Source organism: Symphalangus syndactylus, chromosome 17 (genome assembly GCF_028878055.3).
Source record: "Symphalangus syndactylus isolate Jambi chromosome 17, NHGRI_mSymSyn1-v2.1_pri, whole genome shotgun sequence".
NCBI classification, from domain to species: domain Eukaryota; kingdom Metazoa; phylum Chordata; class Mammalia; order Primates; family Hylobatidae; genus Symphalangus; species Symphalangus syndactylus.
The window spans coordinates 20,904,853-20,920,081 of NC_072439.2; the positions used below are offsets into that span (position 1 = coordinate 20,904,853).

At 50.0% G+C, this 15,229-nt stretch overlaps 1 protein-coding gene across 2 annotated transcripts in view; it reads right to left on the reverse strand.

Moving 5' to 3' along the window:
• The window catches only part of BCKDHA (branched chain keto acid dehydrogenase E1 subunit alpha), a 30,019-nt gene extending 15,078 nt beyond the window's left edge, over window positions 1–14,941 (reverse strand). The window contains exons 1-3 of one of the 2 annotated variants that reach the window (XM_055249921.2): window positions 14,795–14,941; window positions 1,597–1,776; window positions 1,404–1,490 (exon numbers count right to left, since the gene is read on the reverse strand). In XM_055249921.2, coding sequence (XP_055105896.1) covers window positions 1,404–1,490; window positions 1,597–1,776; window positions 14,795–14,905 — 378 coding nt within the window. In that variant the 5' untranslated portion in view covers window positions 14,906–14,941. The remainder of the gene's footprint in view (window positions 1–1,403; window positions 1,491–1,596; window positions 1,777–14,794) is intronic. The other variant, XM_055249922.2, reaches the window with a different exon arrangement.
• Between the last annotated feature and the right edge of the window lie 288 nt (window positions 14,942–15,229).

Genomic DNA, 15,229 nt, shown 5'->3' on the forward strand with positions numbered 1-15,229 from the left:
TCACACCAACCTCATGAGGTAGGTACAGATAAGAAAACTGAAGCTGGGTGCAATGGCACTTTGGGAGGTGCCAAGGTGGGAGGATCACTTGAGCCCAGGAGTTCAAGACCAGCCTGGGCAACAAAGCAAGATCCCATCTCTACAAAAAGTTAAAAACATTAGCCGGGGATGGTGGTCTGTGCCTATAGTTTCAGCTGTTAGGGAGGCCATGGCAGGAGGATTGCTTGAGCCCAGGAGGTCATGGCTACAGTGAGCTACAAGTGCGCCACCACACAACAGCCTGGGAGACAGAGTGAGACCCTGTAAAATAATAAAATAAAATGAAATAACTAAAACAAACTAGGCCAGGTGCAGTGGTTTATGCCTGTAATCCCAGTACTTTGGGAGGATGAGGCAGGCAAATCACCTGAGGTCAGGAGTTTGAGACCAGCCTGGCCAACGTGACGAAACCCCATCTCCACTAAAAATACAAAAATTAGCGGGGTGTGGTGGCGGGTGCCTGTAATCCCAGCTACTCAAGAGGCTGAGACAGGAGAATCACTTCAACACAGGAGGCAGAGGTTGCAGTGAGCCAAGATCATGCCACTGCACTCCAGCCTGGGCAACACAACTAGACTCTGTCTCAAAAAATAAAATAAGAAATAAATAAAATTTAAAAAATAAAATAAAATAGAAAACTGAAGCACTGAGGTTTTAAACAACTTTCCCACGACCACAGAGCTGGAAAGGGGCAGAACTAGAACTTCGGTCTTACAGACTTGCTTCAGAGCCTGTACCCTACACCCTTTCCCTCTGCCTCCTCTCCATGAGCCAGGAGCTGCCAGAGCCTACCACCGCTTGAAGAGAAAGAAAGCCAAGGCAAAGAAGAACAGAGAGACAGAAGGTCTAATGACAGCTTTTGAGCCTCCTGGATCCAGCTGTGCCCCAAAACAGGACTCTCTGGATGTATAGTCATTGGAGTCAGTAACTTCCCTCTTTGTTGACACTGGCTTGACTGGATCCTTGTCCCTGATACTAGGATTTATCAGGGGATCACAGCCCATTTCACATGGGCCTAGGGCGGTCCCCTGGAGCACTCCAAGAAGCACTGGGGACCCACCCTGTTTCTCAGGACTGTGCGTTTCCAAGAGGAAGGGCTGTCAGGCCTTCTCCCTGCCCTCTCCCCACATAGGCGAGCCCCCAGCCAGGCACACAGTAGGTGTTTTTTAGTGATCAGGTCCATCCTTCTGCCCTAAGGCAGGACTGCTCTCACACTTTTCCTCCAGATTCCCAAGAGAACCTTCAGAACTCTATGGAACCCCCAAAAAAGAATCTCTCCTCCTTGAGAGCCATCCTTTGGCCCAAACACAGGTAGAGGACCTCAGGTAATTCCAGCCCCCCGCCCCAGTCCTGTCCCCACGCACCTGCCGCTGAGACTCATAGAGGATGCGGTCCATGGTGTTAAGCAGTGTCATGCTCTTATAGAGCTTCAGCACCTTCTCCTTCGGCAGCTGCGGGTGGAGGCACAGACAGATGTGGGGTGGTTGGGACCAGAGAGGAGACAGGCAAGGGGCCTGGGCGTGGGGGTCAAGGGAAGTCGGGGAGGCCGCCTCTCACGTGGGGGTCCTCGCTGGGGTTGATGATCTGGCCTTGCCGGTCCATGACGCGGTAGATGGGGATTCCAGAGATGACGTTGGGCTGGATGAATTCCAACTTGTCTATAAACTCTGCCGAGGCCCCTGGGAACTGGGGCTTGTCATCCAGAGATGAGAACTGCTGCTGCTGCCTGTGGGGGTGCTGGGGAAGAGAGCAGAGGAGACCGCCTGCATCAGAAGCAGCACCCGGGTTTCCGCTGGCTCAACCCCGGCGGCAGGCAGGCGGCATGGCGGTTGAGCACGTGGCCCCAGTGAACTCTTGGGCCTGACTCGCAGGGTCTGAGCCCCAACTCCAGCACTTTCTCACTGCGACACCTTGGGTAACTGACTACAACTTCTGTGTCTCAGTTTCCCCATCTGAAAAACTGGGATGAAAACAGTAACACCTATCCCATAGAACTGTTATAAGATTAAATGACTCAATAAAGCGGCTGGCAAGTCAAGAACTGGTAGCTATTACTATTCTTATTACCATCGGCCCAAACTCTTCATCCTGGCATTCGAGGCCTCCCCATTCTGGCCACAGATGCCCCCTCCTCTCTCTCTCCCACTGTGACCACAGACACACATGCCCACTGCAGGATGCCCTCTAGGCATCCAGACCAGCTCTCTTCTGATCGCTATACCATACACCAGCGAAGCTACTCAGGACAGAGCTTAAGTCTTTGAGCTCTTAAGAGTCAGACTGCCAGCCGGGCGCGGTGGCTCACGCTTGTAATCCCAGCACTTTGGGAGGCCGAGGCGGGCGGATCACGAGGTCAGGAGATCGAGACCACAGTGAAACCCCGTCTCTACTAAAAATACAAAAAATTAGCCGGGCGTGGTGGCGGGCGCCTGTAGTCCCAGCTACTCGGAGAGGCTGAGGCAGGAGAATGGCGTGAACCTGGGAGGCGGAGCTTGCAGTGAGCCGAGACTGCGCCACTGCACTCCAGCCTGGGCGACGGAGCAAGACTCCGTCTCAAAAAAAAAAAAAAAAAAGAGTCAGACTGCCTAGGTTCTAATCCCTTATTGCCTTTAGGAGGCCGAGGCAGGCGAATCTCACCTATGGTCAGGAGTTCGAGATCAATGTGGCCAACATGGCGAAACCCTGTACCCACTAAAAATAGAAAAATTAGCCGGATGTGGTGGCACATGCCTGTAGTCCCAGCTACTCAGGAGGCTGAGGCAAGAGAACCACTTGAACCTGGGAGGTGGGGGTTGCAGTGAGCCAAGATTGCGCCACAGCACTCTAGCCTGGTGACAGTGAGACTCCATCTCAAAAAAAAAAAAAAAAAAATCCCTTAGAGGGTGATATGGCAAAGTAACTTCCCCTCTCCATGTGTCCTCTTCCTTGTCTATAAAAATGGAGAACCCCTCATGGAAATGAGAGGCTTAAACAAGATCATGTGAATAAAATGTTCAGCAAAGTATCTGTAAGCCACATAACAAATGCTCAAAACAATCTCAGCTATTCTCATTTCTCCTCTCATCTCTGCTTGCTTTACGAGGTCTCTTTCCCTATCACCTGGCAAACTGCTACATACGCTTCAGTGTCCACTCTGCTCCGGTCCCAGCTCCCTCTGCGAGCCCAGACTGAATCATTCAACAAATATTTGAGCACCTGACATGTTCCAAGCCCTGTGCTGGGTTCTGGGGACCTAAGACAGGCAAGATATCTGTCCTTGCTGCCTAGCAGGGAGGGCAGACACTGAACAAGTAACAATGACAGTGGTTCATATTATCCTATAGCAGAAGAAAGCGAGAGTAAGGCTTCCCGGGGGAAGCGATGTTAGAGCTGAAACCTGAGGGATAACCAGGAGGCAGGGAAAGCGCATTCTTGGCAAGGGGTATAGAACATGCAAAAGACAAAAAGTAGCCAGGCACAGTGGCTCACTCCTATAATCCCAACAGTTCGGGAGGCTGAGACCAGCCTGGATAACATGGTGAAACCCCATGTCTACCAAAAGTACAAAAATTAGCTGGACATGGTTGCGTACACCTGTAATCCCAGCTACTCAAGAGGCTGAGGCAGGAGAATCACTTGAATCCGGAGGCGGAGGTTGCAGTAAGCCCAGATCGCACCAACACATCCCAGCCTGGGCAACAGAGACCCTGCCACACACACACAAAAAGACAAAAGGCGAGGAATAGTGTGTCCTTCATGGAAGACAGAAGGAGCTCAGGGCCTGGCAAGGTGGCTCATATCTGTAATCCCAACACTTTGGGCTCAAGGATTACTTGAGCCCAGGAGTTCAAGACTGGCCTGAGATCACATCTCCACAAAAAATTTTAAAAATTACTCAAGCATGGTAACATGCACCTATATTCCCAGCTACTTGGAAGGCTGAGGTGGAAGAATTGCTTGAGCCCAGGAGGTGGAGGCTGCAGTAAGCCATGATCACACCACTGCACTCCAGCCTGGGCAACAGAGCAAGATGCTGTCTCAAACAAAAAAAGTTCAGAGGGGCTGGAGAAGTCCTGCAAGGACTCAGGTCGGATGAGGAATGGCTAAGAAAGCCCAGGAGACCTGTGAGAAGCCTATAAATGCTCAAAGGGATATGAACCCACTGGGACTCTTAGCTCTGGAGCTAGGCAGCCTAGAACCAGCCGAGGCGTTGCAATAGCTCCCCCTTATGAAGCACCTGCTGTAAGCCAGCTGAGCCTGGCATGCACAAGCCTACTAACTCCTCTGGGAATCTGTGAGGTTGATTAGCTGCCATTGCCCTTGAGTAGATGAGGAAACCGAGGCCTGGGGAAGTAAAATAACCTGCATCGAACCACAAATTTAAAAAAAAAGGGGGGGTGGGTGCTGGGCACAGTGGCTTACGCCTGTAATCCTAGCACTTTGGAAGGCCAAGGCAGGAGGATCACATGAGCTCAGGAGTTTTGAGACCAGCCTGGGCAACAGTGAAAAACCCTGTCTCCACAAAAAAATAAAAACATTAGAAAGGCGTGGTGACACATGCCTGTGGTCCCAGCTACTTGGAAGGCTGAGGCAGGAGAACTGCTTGAACCTGGAAGGATGAGGCTGTAGTGAGCTGAGATTGTGCCACCGCACTCCAGCCTGGGGGACAAAGTGAGACCCTGTCTCAAAAAAAAAAAAAAAAAAAAAAATTACATCAGAACTGGGCTTCCAACCTGGGCAAGGCTGAGATTCAGGCTCCTAGACGTCCATGCTCCTCACCCCAACTGCCCCTGCAGCCTGATTTTCAAACATCTGCAACTTTTCTTCCCATTACTCCCGGGATTCCTCCGAGGTCAGTAATGGTGGCTTCACTTCCCACAGATGTTAAAGAAAGGCAGGGTTTGCCACAAGCTGGATCTCACACATGCGTGCTCAAATGTGTCCCTCCGTCTTCCTTTAACTGCAGTGAACAAGCCGTCCACAGTTCTAGCGGGGTAGCATGTTCAGTGTGTGTATTTATTTGCATTTGTAGTCGTGAGGAAATTACACTCCCAATGGCAGGGCAGATTCAGGCCTGGCAATGTCACCACAGGCCTCCCCTTGTGAGGAGAAAACAGCCGGCCTCTTGCAGCACAGTGCTTCCCCCTTCTGAGTACCCAGCACAGCCAGACACTGACCTAGAAGATTCCTTTGTTTCGTGTCTGTCTCCCACACACACCACAATCCCAGGAAGGCAGAGACAGCGTCCAGGTTGCCTTCACAGCAGGCACTCAAGAGGGAATTCCTGAGTGAACGCATGAATGGGTGATTATGGCTCTGGAGTTCAACTGCCCTGGGTTCTAATTTCTTAGCTCAGTGTGTGGCTCTCTGCAAAAACACTTCACCTCTCTCAATTTCCTTATCTGTAAGAAGGCTGCAGAACACCACGTGAAAAGTTGCTAAGTTAACTCACACAAGGGGTTCAGCACCAATCTGGGATGTATTACATACTCAAAACTTGGTGAGAGAGAAAAACAAAACAGGTGAGAAGTGGGAGAAAGGGAAGTGACCACACTGTATGAGATGGGGAAAAGAGGAGCTGGGAAGAACTAACTGCACCTTAAAGTGGATTCTAAAATCAAACTGTGGCGATGTGCAGCGGCTCATGCCTGTAATCCCAATACTTTGGGAGGCTGAGGTGGGAGGATCACTTAAGGCCAGTGGTTCGAGACCAGCCTAGGTTACATAGTGAGTCCAGCCTAGGAAAAACCCCCGTCTCTGAAAAATTTTTAAATTAGCCAGGAAGGCTGGGTGTGGTGGCTCACGCCTGTAATCCCAGCACTTTGGGAGTCCAAGGCAGGCAGATTACCTGAGGTCAGGAGTTCAAGACCAGCCTGGCCAACATGGTGAAACCCTGTCTCTACTAAAAATACAAAAAACAGCCGTGCATGATGTTAGGTGCCTGTAATCCCAGCTACTTGGGAGGCTGAGGCAGGAGAATGGCTTGAACCTGTGAGGCGGAGGTTGCAGTGAGCCGAGATGGCACCATTGCACTCCAGCCTGGGTGACAAGAGTGAGGCTCTATCTAAAAAAAAAAAAAAACATTAGCTGGGCATGGTGGCATATACATGTAGTCCAGATACTGGGGTTGCTGGAGCCTGAGGTGAGGTGAGAGGATGGCTTGAGCCCAGGAGGTCAAGGCTGCAGTGAGCCATGACTGCACCACTGCACTCCAGTCTGGGCAACAAAGTGATACCCTGTCTCAAAGAACAATAAAACCAAACTGTGGCCCCAGCAGATACTCCAGAGAGGGAGACTGAGGCACAGGGGGGACAGCATGCTGATGGAAGAGGACCGAAGGCTGAAGTCTTCAGACAGGCACTAAGAGGGGGAGGCCAGAGTCTGAGAACAAACCACAGTGTCAGGGCAGGACTGTCAGCCTCTAGAGGCTGGACAGCTATCTTCACGGTACCCCAGTGTGCTCCATATGCTGGAACTGGGCCTCGGCTGTACCCTCCTCCCCTCTTTGCTGGACTGGTGGAGATAACGGTAGTCCCCAGCCCCAGGGTTGTCGCCTCAATCAGTGAGCTATGCAAAGGGCTCCGCACTGTGCCTGGTCCTGAGGAAATGCTCCATAATGGGAGTGGGTGGCCAAATGCCTGCAGAGGAAGGATGCGACTCCACCCATCTGTTCCTCTAGTTTTTGGAAGGGAGTGGGGGAGTCTGTCCTGGTGGCCAGTGATTTACAATGGCAGAGGCTGCACAGATTTACACAAAGCTTCATGCCACGTCCTCTCCCACCATGCAGGAAAGCACAACCTGCCCGTTCTGGATGGTCTGGTCTGCCCAGGAAGTACTGGGGTGGCCCTGGTGGAGTCACTTGAAGACACCATGGCTAAGCGCACGGACTCTAACTGAGCAGACTGCTACCTGATTGTGTGACTTAAACTCCCTGAGCCAAGTGCAGTGGCAGACGCCTGTAATTCTAGCTACTCTGGAGGCTGAGGCAAGAGGATCGCTTGAGTCCAGGAGTTCGAGGCCAGCCTAGGAAACATAGTGAGACCTCATCTCTATAAAAATAAATAAATAAATAAATAAATAAATAAATAAAATTTAAGGCCAGGTGTGGTGGTTCACACTTGTTAATACCAGCACTTTGGGAGGCCAAGGAGGGTGGATTGCTTGAGCCCAGGAGTTCAAGGCCAGCCTGGATAACATGGCAAGACCCCATCCCTACAAAAAATTAGCTGGGCATGGTGGTGTACACCTGTACTCCCCAATTACTCGAGGGGCTGAGGTGGGAGGATCGCTGGAGCCCAAGAGGCTGCAGTGAGCCAAGATCACGCCACTGCACTCCAGCCTGGGTGACAAAGTAAGACCTATCTCAAGGAAAAAAAAAAAAAGAAAAAGTTTTTAAAGAAAAACTCCCTAAGCCTCAGTTTCCTCCTGTGTACACCGAGGGTGGTATAAGTACTTATCTGAGGGGTTGTCATGAGGATTAACTGAGTTGACCTGTGTGGATTGCTCAGCCCAGTGCCTGGCACATAATGTTTCATAAACACAAGTAGTGAGTAAGTATTTCTCATGATTGTTCTTGTTAAACAGATACTGAACATTTGCTCTGAAGGCTGGAGACAGGGAGGGATGAATGACAAACACTGAACACACAAGTTATAATCAGGAGAGGTGATCTTACTCACATTGCTTCACCTGACTAGCCTAAAAAAACAAAAAAGTGTCAAGTTGACAGATAAGCCAAATGAAAATATAGAAATAATATGGCTAGGCGCGGTGGCTCACGCCTGTAATCCCAGCAGATTTGGGAGGCCAAGGCAGGTGGATCAACTTAAGGTCAGGAGTTCATGACCAGCCTGTCAGGCTGATCACGACGGTGAAACCCCATCTCTACTAAAAATACAAAAATTAGCCAGGCATGGTGGCACGCACCTGTAGTCCCAGCTACTCAGGAGGCTGAGGCAGAAGAATCGCTTGAACCTGGGAGGTGGAGGTTGCAGTGAGCCAAGATCGCACCACTGCACTCCAGCCTGGGTGACAGAGTGAGACTCCACCTCAAATAAATAAATAAATAATAATAAATAAAATTAGGCTGGGCTTGGTGGCTCACGCCTGTAATCCCAGCACTTTGGGAGGCCGATGTGGGCGGATCAAGAGGTCAGGAGATCGAGACCATCCTGGCTAATAAGGTAAAACCCCGTCTCTACTAAAAATACAAAAAATTAGCCGGGCATGGTGGCGGGCGCCTGTAGTCCCAGCTACTCAGGAGGCTGAGGCAGGAGGATGGCGTCAACCTGGGAGGCAGAGCTTGCAGTGAGCCGAGATCGTGCCACTGCACTGCAGCCTGGGTGACAGAGCAAGACTCCGTCTCAAAAAAATAATAATAATAATAAATAAATAAATAAATAAAATTTTGGCCAGGCACAGTGGCTCACACTTATAATCTCAATACTTTGGGAGGCCAGGGCAGGCAGTTCACTCGAAGCCAGGAGTTCAAGACCAGCCTGGCCAATATGGTGAAACCCCATCTCTACTAAAGACACAAAAATTAGCCAGGCATGGTCGTGCATGTCTGTAGTCCCAGCTACTCGGGAGACTGAGGCACGAGAATCGCTTGAGCCGAGAAGGCAGAGGTTGCAGTGAGCCAAGATCACACCACTGCACCCCAGCCTGGGCAACAACAGAGCAAGACTGTCTCAAAACAGTAACAACAACAGCAAATAAATAAGTAAATACATAAATACTCACATAAAATTTTAAAATAAAAAAAAACGGGAGATTTCAGAGGAGGCAGGATGTATAGTGGTTACCCACGTGGGTGGTAGGATGAGGGTCTCTAGGGTTCAACTGCCGGTGTTTGAATCTGGTTCTGTCTCTTTCCAGCCATGCGGCCTTGGACAGGAGCCAGTCTCTGTGAACCTGCGTGCCCTCGTGGAGATGGCATCCACCTCACAGTCTGGTGGAGAGGTGGGGAAAGCACCTGCCACAGCTCTGGCAGGAATGCCTCACCAGCTAGCATCAGATAGTACCCCTCTAGGAAGCACCAGCATCAGATGGCACAGCAGGGAAAGCTTCCTAGAGAAGGGGGAGTTGAGCTGAGGGGTCAGAACACTTCAGTCCTAGGGAACAACCAAGGCTCCAAGGCAAGAGAAGAAAGCCTGGCGCCCTGGGACCCTGAAGACTGGCATGGCTGCTACAGGTCAATCAGAGAATAACTACATGCCAAGGTGCCACTCAAAGCACTTTATTTATACCTATGTGCTCACTGAACCCATAAGGCATCCAGATGGGGCAGGCACTGTTATCACAACTCCATCAAAGACAAGTGGTAGCTGAGGCTCCACCTCAAGCGCTAAGCAACTTGTGCAGGTCCAGTGCATGAAAGGCTTTGTGGATGGTGCCAGTTAACTCCAAGTCCTCCGTATCTAGGGTAGATAAGGCCACCCAAACCCACTCTCTCCTGAGCTCAAAGGCACTCTGCCCTCAAACACAGCAAAGAGTTGAGCCCCCCTTCCCAGAATATCTTGTGAGAAGGGAAAGGCATGCAGATTAGGCAGGTACCACTGACCCTGTTTCACAGAGACCTGGTGTTTGGGGTCTGGAACGCTTCTCTGAGGAAGTGTCATGTCAGCCATCATCTGAAGGACTTCATACCTACAAAGGCCTCCAGGTGGGAGGAGGCACATTCAAGGAAGGGAAAGATGGCCAGGGGGACCGAAGTGGAAAGAGGGGAAAGACAAGAAAAATCACCTGCCCGGCCACACATGGTGGCTCACGCCTGTAACCCCAGTACTTTGGGAGGCTGAGGTGGGTAGATCAGTTGAGGCCAAGAGTTCGAGACCAGCCTGGCCAACATGGCGAAACCCTGTCTCTATTAAAAATATAAAAATTAGCTGGACATGGTGGCACGCACCAGTAGTCCCAGCTACTCGAGAGGCTGAGGCAGGACAATTGCTTAACCCAGGAGGCAGAGGTTGCAGTGAGCAGAAATCACGCCACTGCACTCCAGCCTGGGTAACAGAGCAAGACTCCGTCTCAAAAAATATATAAAGTAAAATAAGCCAATACTGGACTAAGAAGAATGTTGCAAGACTTGAATCTAAGCTCCATCCTTTCTCCTCCTGGCAGCCTGGTACCATGAAAAGAAACTAGGCTTTGGAGTCCAGAGCTCCAAGTTCAGACCTCACCTCTCTGAGCCTCAGTCTCTCCACCTATAATAGGAGAGCACTACCAATAGAGGCCTTGCACTATTGGTGTATTAAATATAACAAAAAATTAGAGTTGGCATCGTAAACCATTCAGTGCCTCAAGATGTGAAAAAGGAGGCCAGGTTTCTTAACACAGTAGCAAGTAACAGATGGACCCATACACTTAGAAGACTGTAATGACCATCTCCATTCATCCCACAATACACACTGATATGGCTTGGCTCTGTCCCCACTCAAATCTCATCTTGAATTGTAGCTCCCATAATTCCCACATGTTGTGGGAGGGAGCCAGTGGGAGGTAATTGAATCCTGGGGGTGGATCTTTCACGTGCTGTTCTCATTATACTGAATAAGTCTCACGAGATCTGATGGTTTCATAAAGGGGAGTTCCCCTGCAAGCACTCTGTCTGCCTGTCACCATGTAAGATGCTCCTCATTCGCCTTCCGCCATGTTTGTGAGGCTTCCCCAACCATGTGGAACTGTGAGTCCATTAAGCCTCTTTTTCTTTATAAATTACCCAGTCTTGGGTGTGTTTTTATTAGCAGCCTGAAAACGGACTAATACATACGCTGAGTACCTACCACTTGGAGATACTGCACAGGGTACTGGAACCCCCAGACAGGCTGCCCCTGAAGAGCTGGGTCACAGAAATAGTCACTGATAATTAGCACAGACCGAGCTCCAGGGGCTTCCTGACTTCCAACAGGGTAGGGACTCTATTCACCTCACTAGCTAGGGTCAGAGAGGTAAAATGACTTAGCCAAGCCCAGGCCTGGGGTAGTGGCTGAGAAACTGACTCACGATTCCTTGACAATCTGAGTTTCTTTCCTCCTCCTTTCCCTGAGCACTAAAACATCTGCTATGATAACAGAGACAGGAAGGGAGGTGAAAATCAGGCAAACACCTCTGCAGGGCAGCAGGGTATTCAATGAAGGAGCAGGCAGAGGAGGGGCAAGAAGTCAGGGACAAGTAAAGCAGCCCCACTCCTTCTAATCCGACCTTCCCCAGTGAACCCAGTAATCCAATCTGTCTACAACTATACAGCCTCTCAACCTTTCGCTATTTCTTCATCTCCACCTGGATAAAACTGCATCATCTTAGCCAGGAGTGGTGGTTCACACCTGTAATCCCAGCACTCTGGGAGGCGGAGGTGGGTGGATCACCTGAGGTCAGGAGTTCGAGACCAGCCTGACCAACATGGAGAAACCCTGTCTCTACTAAAAATACAAAATTAGCCAGGCATGGTGGTGCATGCCTGTAATCCTAGCTACTTGGGAGGCTGAGGCAGGAGAATCACTTGAACCCAGGAAGAGGAGGTTGTGGTGAGCCAAGATCGTGCCATTGCACTCCAGCCTAGGCAATAAGAGCAAAACTCCGTCTCAAAAAAACAAAAAACAAAAAACAAAACAAAACAAAAACCCTGCACCATCTAATATGGAAGCCACCAACCACTTGTGGCTATCTTATTTTTGAGACAGAGGGCTGCTCTGTCACCTAGGCTGGGGTATAGTGGCACGATCTTGGCTCACTGCAATCTCCGCCTCCCAGGTTCAAGCGATTCTTCTGCCTCAGCCTCCCAAGTAGCTGGGACTACAGGAACACGCCATCATGCCCAGCTAATTTTTTTGTATTTTTAGTAGAGACAGGGTTTCACCATGTTAGTCAGGCTGGTCTCGAACTCCTGGCCTCAGGCGACCCGCCCACCTTGGCCTCTCAAAATGCTGGGATTACAGGCGTGAGCCACCGCACCCAGCCCACTTGTGGCTACTTAAACTTAAACTCATGATAATTTAATAATATGGCCAGGCAAGGTGGCTCATGCTTGTCATCCTGCACTTTGGGAGGCTGAGGCAGGAAGATCATTTGAGTCCAGGAGTTCAAGACCAGCCTGGACAACATGGCAAAACCGCATCTCTACAAAGATTTAAAAATTAGCCAGGCACAGCCAGGCGCGGCGGCTCATGCCTGTAATCCCAGCACTTTGGGAGGCCGAGGCAGGCAGATCACCTTAGGTCACGAGTTCAAGACCAGCCTGGTCAACATGGTGAAACCCCATCTCTACTAAAAATACAAAAATTAACTGGGTATGGTGGCGCACGCCAGTAGTCCCAGCTACTCGGGAAGCTGAGGCAGAAGAATCACTTGAACCTGGGAATCACTTGAACCTGGGAAGTGGAGGTTGTAGTGAGCCGAGATTGTGCCACTGTACTCCAACTTGGGCGACAGAGCAAGACTCCGTCTCAAAAAAAAAAAAAAAAAAAAAAATTAAAAATTAGCCAGGTGTGGTAGCACGTGCCTGTGGTCCCAGCTACTTAGGAGGCAGAGGTAGGGGGATTGCTTGAGCCCAGGAGGTTGAAGCTGCAGTGAGCCATGATCACACCACTGCACTCACTCCAGCCTGGGCGACAGAGTGAGACCTTGTCTCAAAAAAAGAAAAGGTGGGAGCAGTGGCTTATGCTTTTGGAGGCCAAGACATGTGGAACTTGAGGCCAGAAGTTCGAGACCAGCCTGGACAACATGGTGAAACCTCATCCCTACCAAAAATACAAAAATTAGCCAGGCGTGATAGTGCATGCCTGTAATCCCAGCTACTAGGGAGGCTGAGGCAGGAGAATTGCTTGAACCCGGCAGGCAGAGATTGCAGTAAGTCAAGATCATGCCGCTGCACTCCAGCCTGGGCGAGAGAGTGAAACTCTGTCTCAAAAAAAAAAAAAAAGAAAAAGGAGAGGTACAGAAAGAAAGAAAGAGAGAGAAAAAAGGAAAGGAAAGGAAAGGGAAAAAGAAAAGAAAAGAAAAAGGAGAGGGGAGGGGAAGAGGAGAGGAAAGGAGAAGGAGAGGAAAGAAAGAAGAAGAGAGAAAGAACAGGTGGGAGAAATAAAGGGGAAAAGACAATAACTCTAAGATAATACAAATGTAAACATACATAAATAAATAAAAAGTAGGGACTTCTTCCCTCCCCACTCTCCACCAAAAATGAAGTAGGGAAAGCAAGAGGAAAGGTAATCAGGAGATTGAGACAGGAGAGAAAGATTTAATCAGCCATAAATGACCCTTCCCTAGCCTGCCCTAGTCCTGCCCACCTCCCGCCCCACTTGCCCAGCCAATGGGCTCCTGGGACTGAGATCAGCTGTGGAGGATATGAACTGCTCAAAAAAAAAAAAAAAGTGAAAAGGTCTCCAGCCCAAAGGCAAGAGACTGCCCTACCCACACCTTGCTCCTGCAGCCCTTCTGCATTTACCTGTTTCAAGTGACTCCGTTCCTAGATACCTACTATGTCCTACTCCTGGCCCATCCTCTTCACCCTCCTCCCGTTTGTTCCCCTACCCAGAGCTTCTTTCTACAGATTCCATCTTCCCTTCCTTATGGATCGGGGATCAGAGGATCAGACTCAGCCTCACAAGATCTCTTGAGATTTTTTTTCCCAGGGCCTCACCAATCCAGGCCTTCCCAAGGTCACCGCTTTCTTCTCCTCATCTCCAAGGTTAGTTTCTGTCCCTTCCCTCCACCCTCACTATCAACAATGACCAACATTCCTATTGCCCTCAGGATGTGCCAGGTACAGTCCTTAGCATTTTACGTATTAATTTTTCACGCCCCTATGAGGGGGCCACTGTTAATATTTTAGAGAGGGAAATTAGGTCCATAGATCCAGAGAGGTGCAGTCCGTTGCCCCAGGCTACACAAGTGGAAACTGGCAGAGCAAGGACATGAATCCACCCATGTAACCACCACTCTCCTATCTGTCAACTGTAGTTCAAAGCTCTTCTGCAACCCATTGCCTCTCCCCGTCTAAAGATAGGCTTCCACCTAGGTTTTTTGCAGTGTAATCTTGCCCTTAGCAGCATCCACCTGAAGGGATTGTGACCCTTTTGACAAGAAACGAAGCCTTCTCAAGTGTTTCTAAGAAATGTGGGCAAAGTGCCGTCTGTACCGCTCTCCCTCGTTTTTTCCCCTCATTAATTCAACAAATATTAATCGTCTCCTCTGTACAGTGTCCAGAACACACGAATTCCCTGTCTTGATATTCGATCAAGAGACACAGGAATCAAACAAATTTTTTACACAATTCATTTTAAAATCAGAATTGTAGCAAAAGGAGCAAAGAAATACAAGGCCCTATGCAGCCTGGGACAGGGACCAGTTCTCTTCTTTTTTCTTCTTGAAGAGAGATCTTTGTCCAGAAGAAAGTCCCTCCCTTACAAAGTCAGTTTCATTCTCCAAACCCTGAGGGAGAAGGTCTTGCGGTCTTCCCCTGTCCCTCCAAGGAGCCTCCCCTGAATACTAGTGGCAGCTAATAAGGAACCCCCACCCCTCTCTTCAAGTCGTCTCCCTCCCTCAGGGCCCACAAAGAAGTTGCAAACGGGTTTTTTCCTCTCCTAAAGAAGTGGAAGTTCTGTTCCTCTCCTAAGGAAGTGGCAGATCTTCCCTTCGGTGTCTTCTCCAAGGGGTCTCCCACTCTTTGTCCCTTCTGTGACAGCCCTTCCTTCATATCCTTCAGGGATCCCACACTCTAGAGATAGCCTTTACATCCCTAATCCCCTTTGGGAAAACCACCTGGGGCCCAGGTACTCACAGATCTAGCCAGTCCTCGAGCCCCAGGCCGCCGCAGCAGCAGCAGGAGGGCAGCCTGGCTCAGGCCACGGTTTGGCCGCCAGACCCTCGCTGCAACGATCGCTACCGCCATCTTGGCTAACAACCACTCAGCGGTCCGGCACTCACGTACGCTAGATTCGGGGCTGCCCCTTTATGTGCCTGCCGCAAACTCCAGCACCATCTGACAAGAAAACCACCGTCTTCCCGTTCTATGGTAGATAGAATGCACAGAGATTTGGAGAAGAAAATCTACCTACCCAAAATTTTCTCCAATCGCCTCACTGTAGTTACTCCTGTAACAGGCAAAGAAGAGGGCAACCTGACCAGGGCCTCAGGGATTTAGGGCCCTGGGGCCCAGAGTAAAACAGGCCAATGCCAAGGCCTGCCTTCTGTTCCCAACTGTCCAATGGCGTTG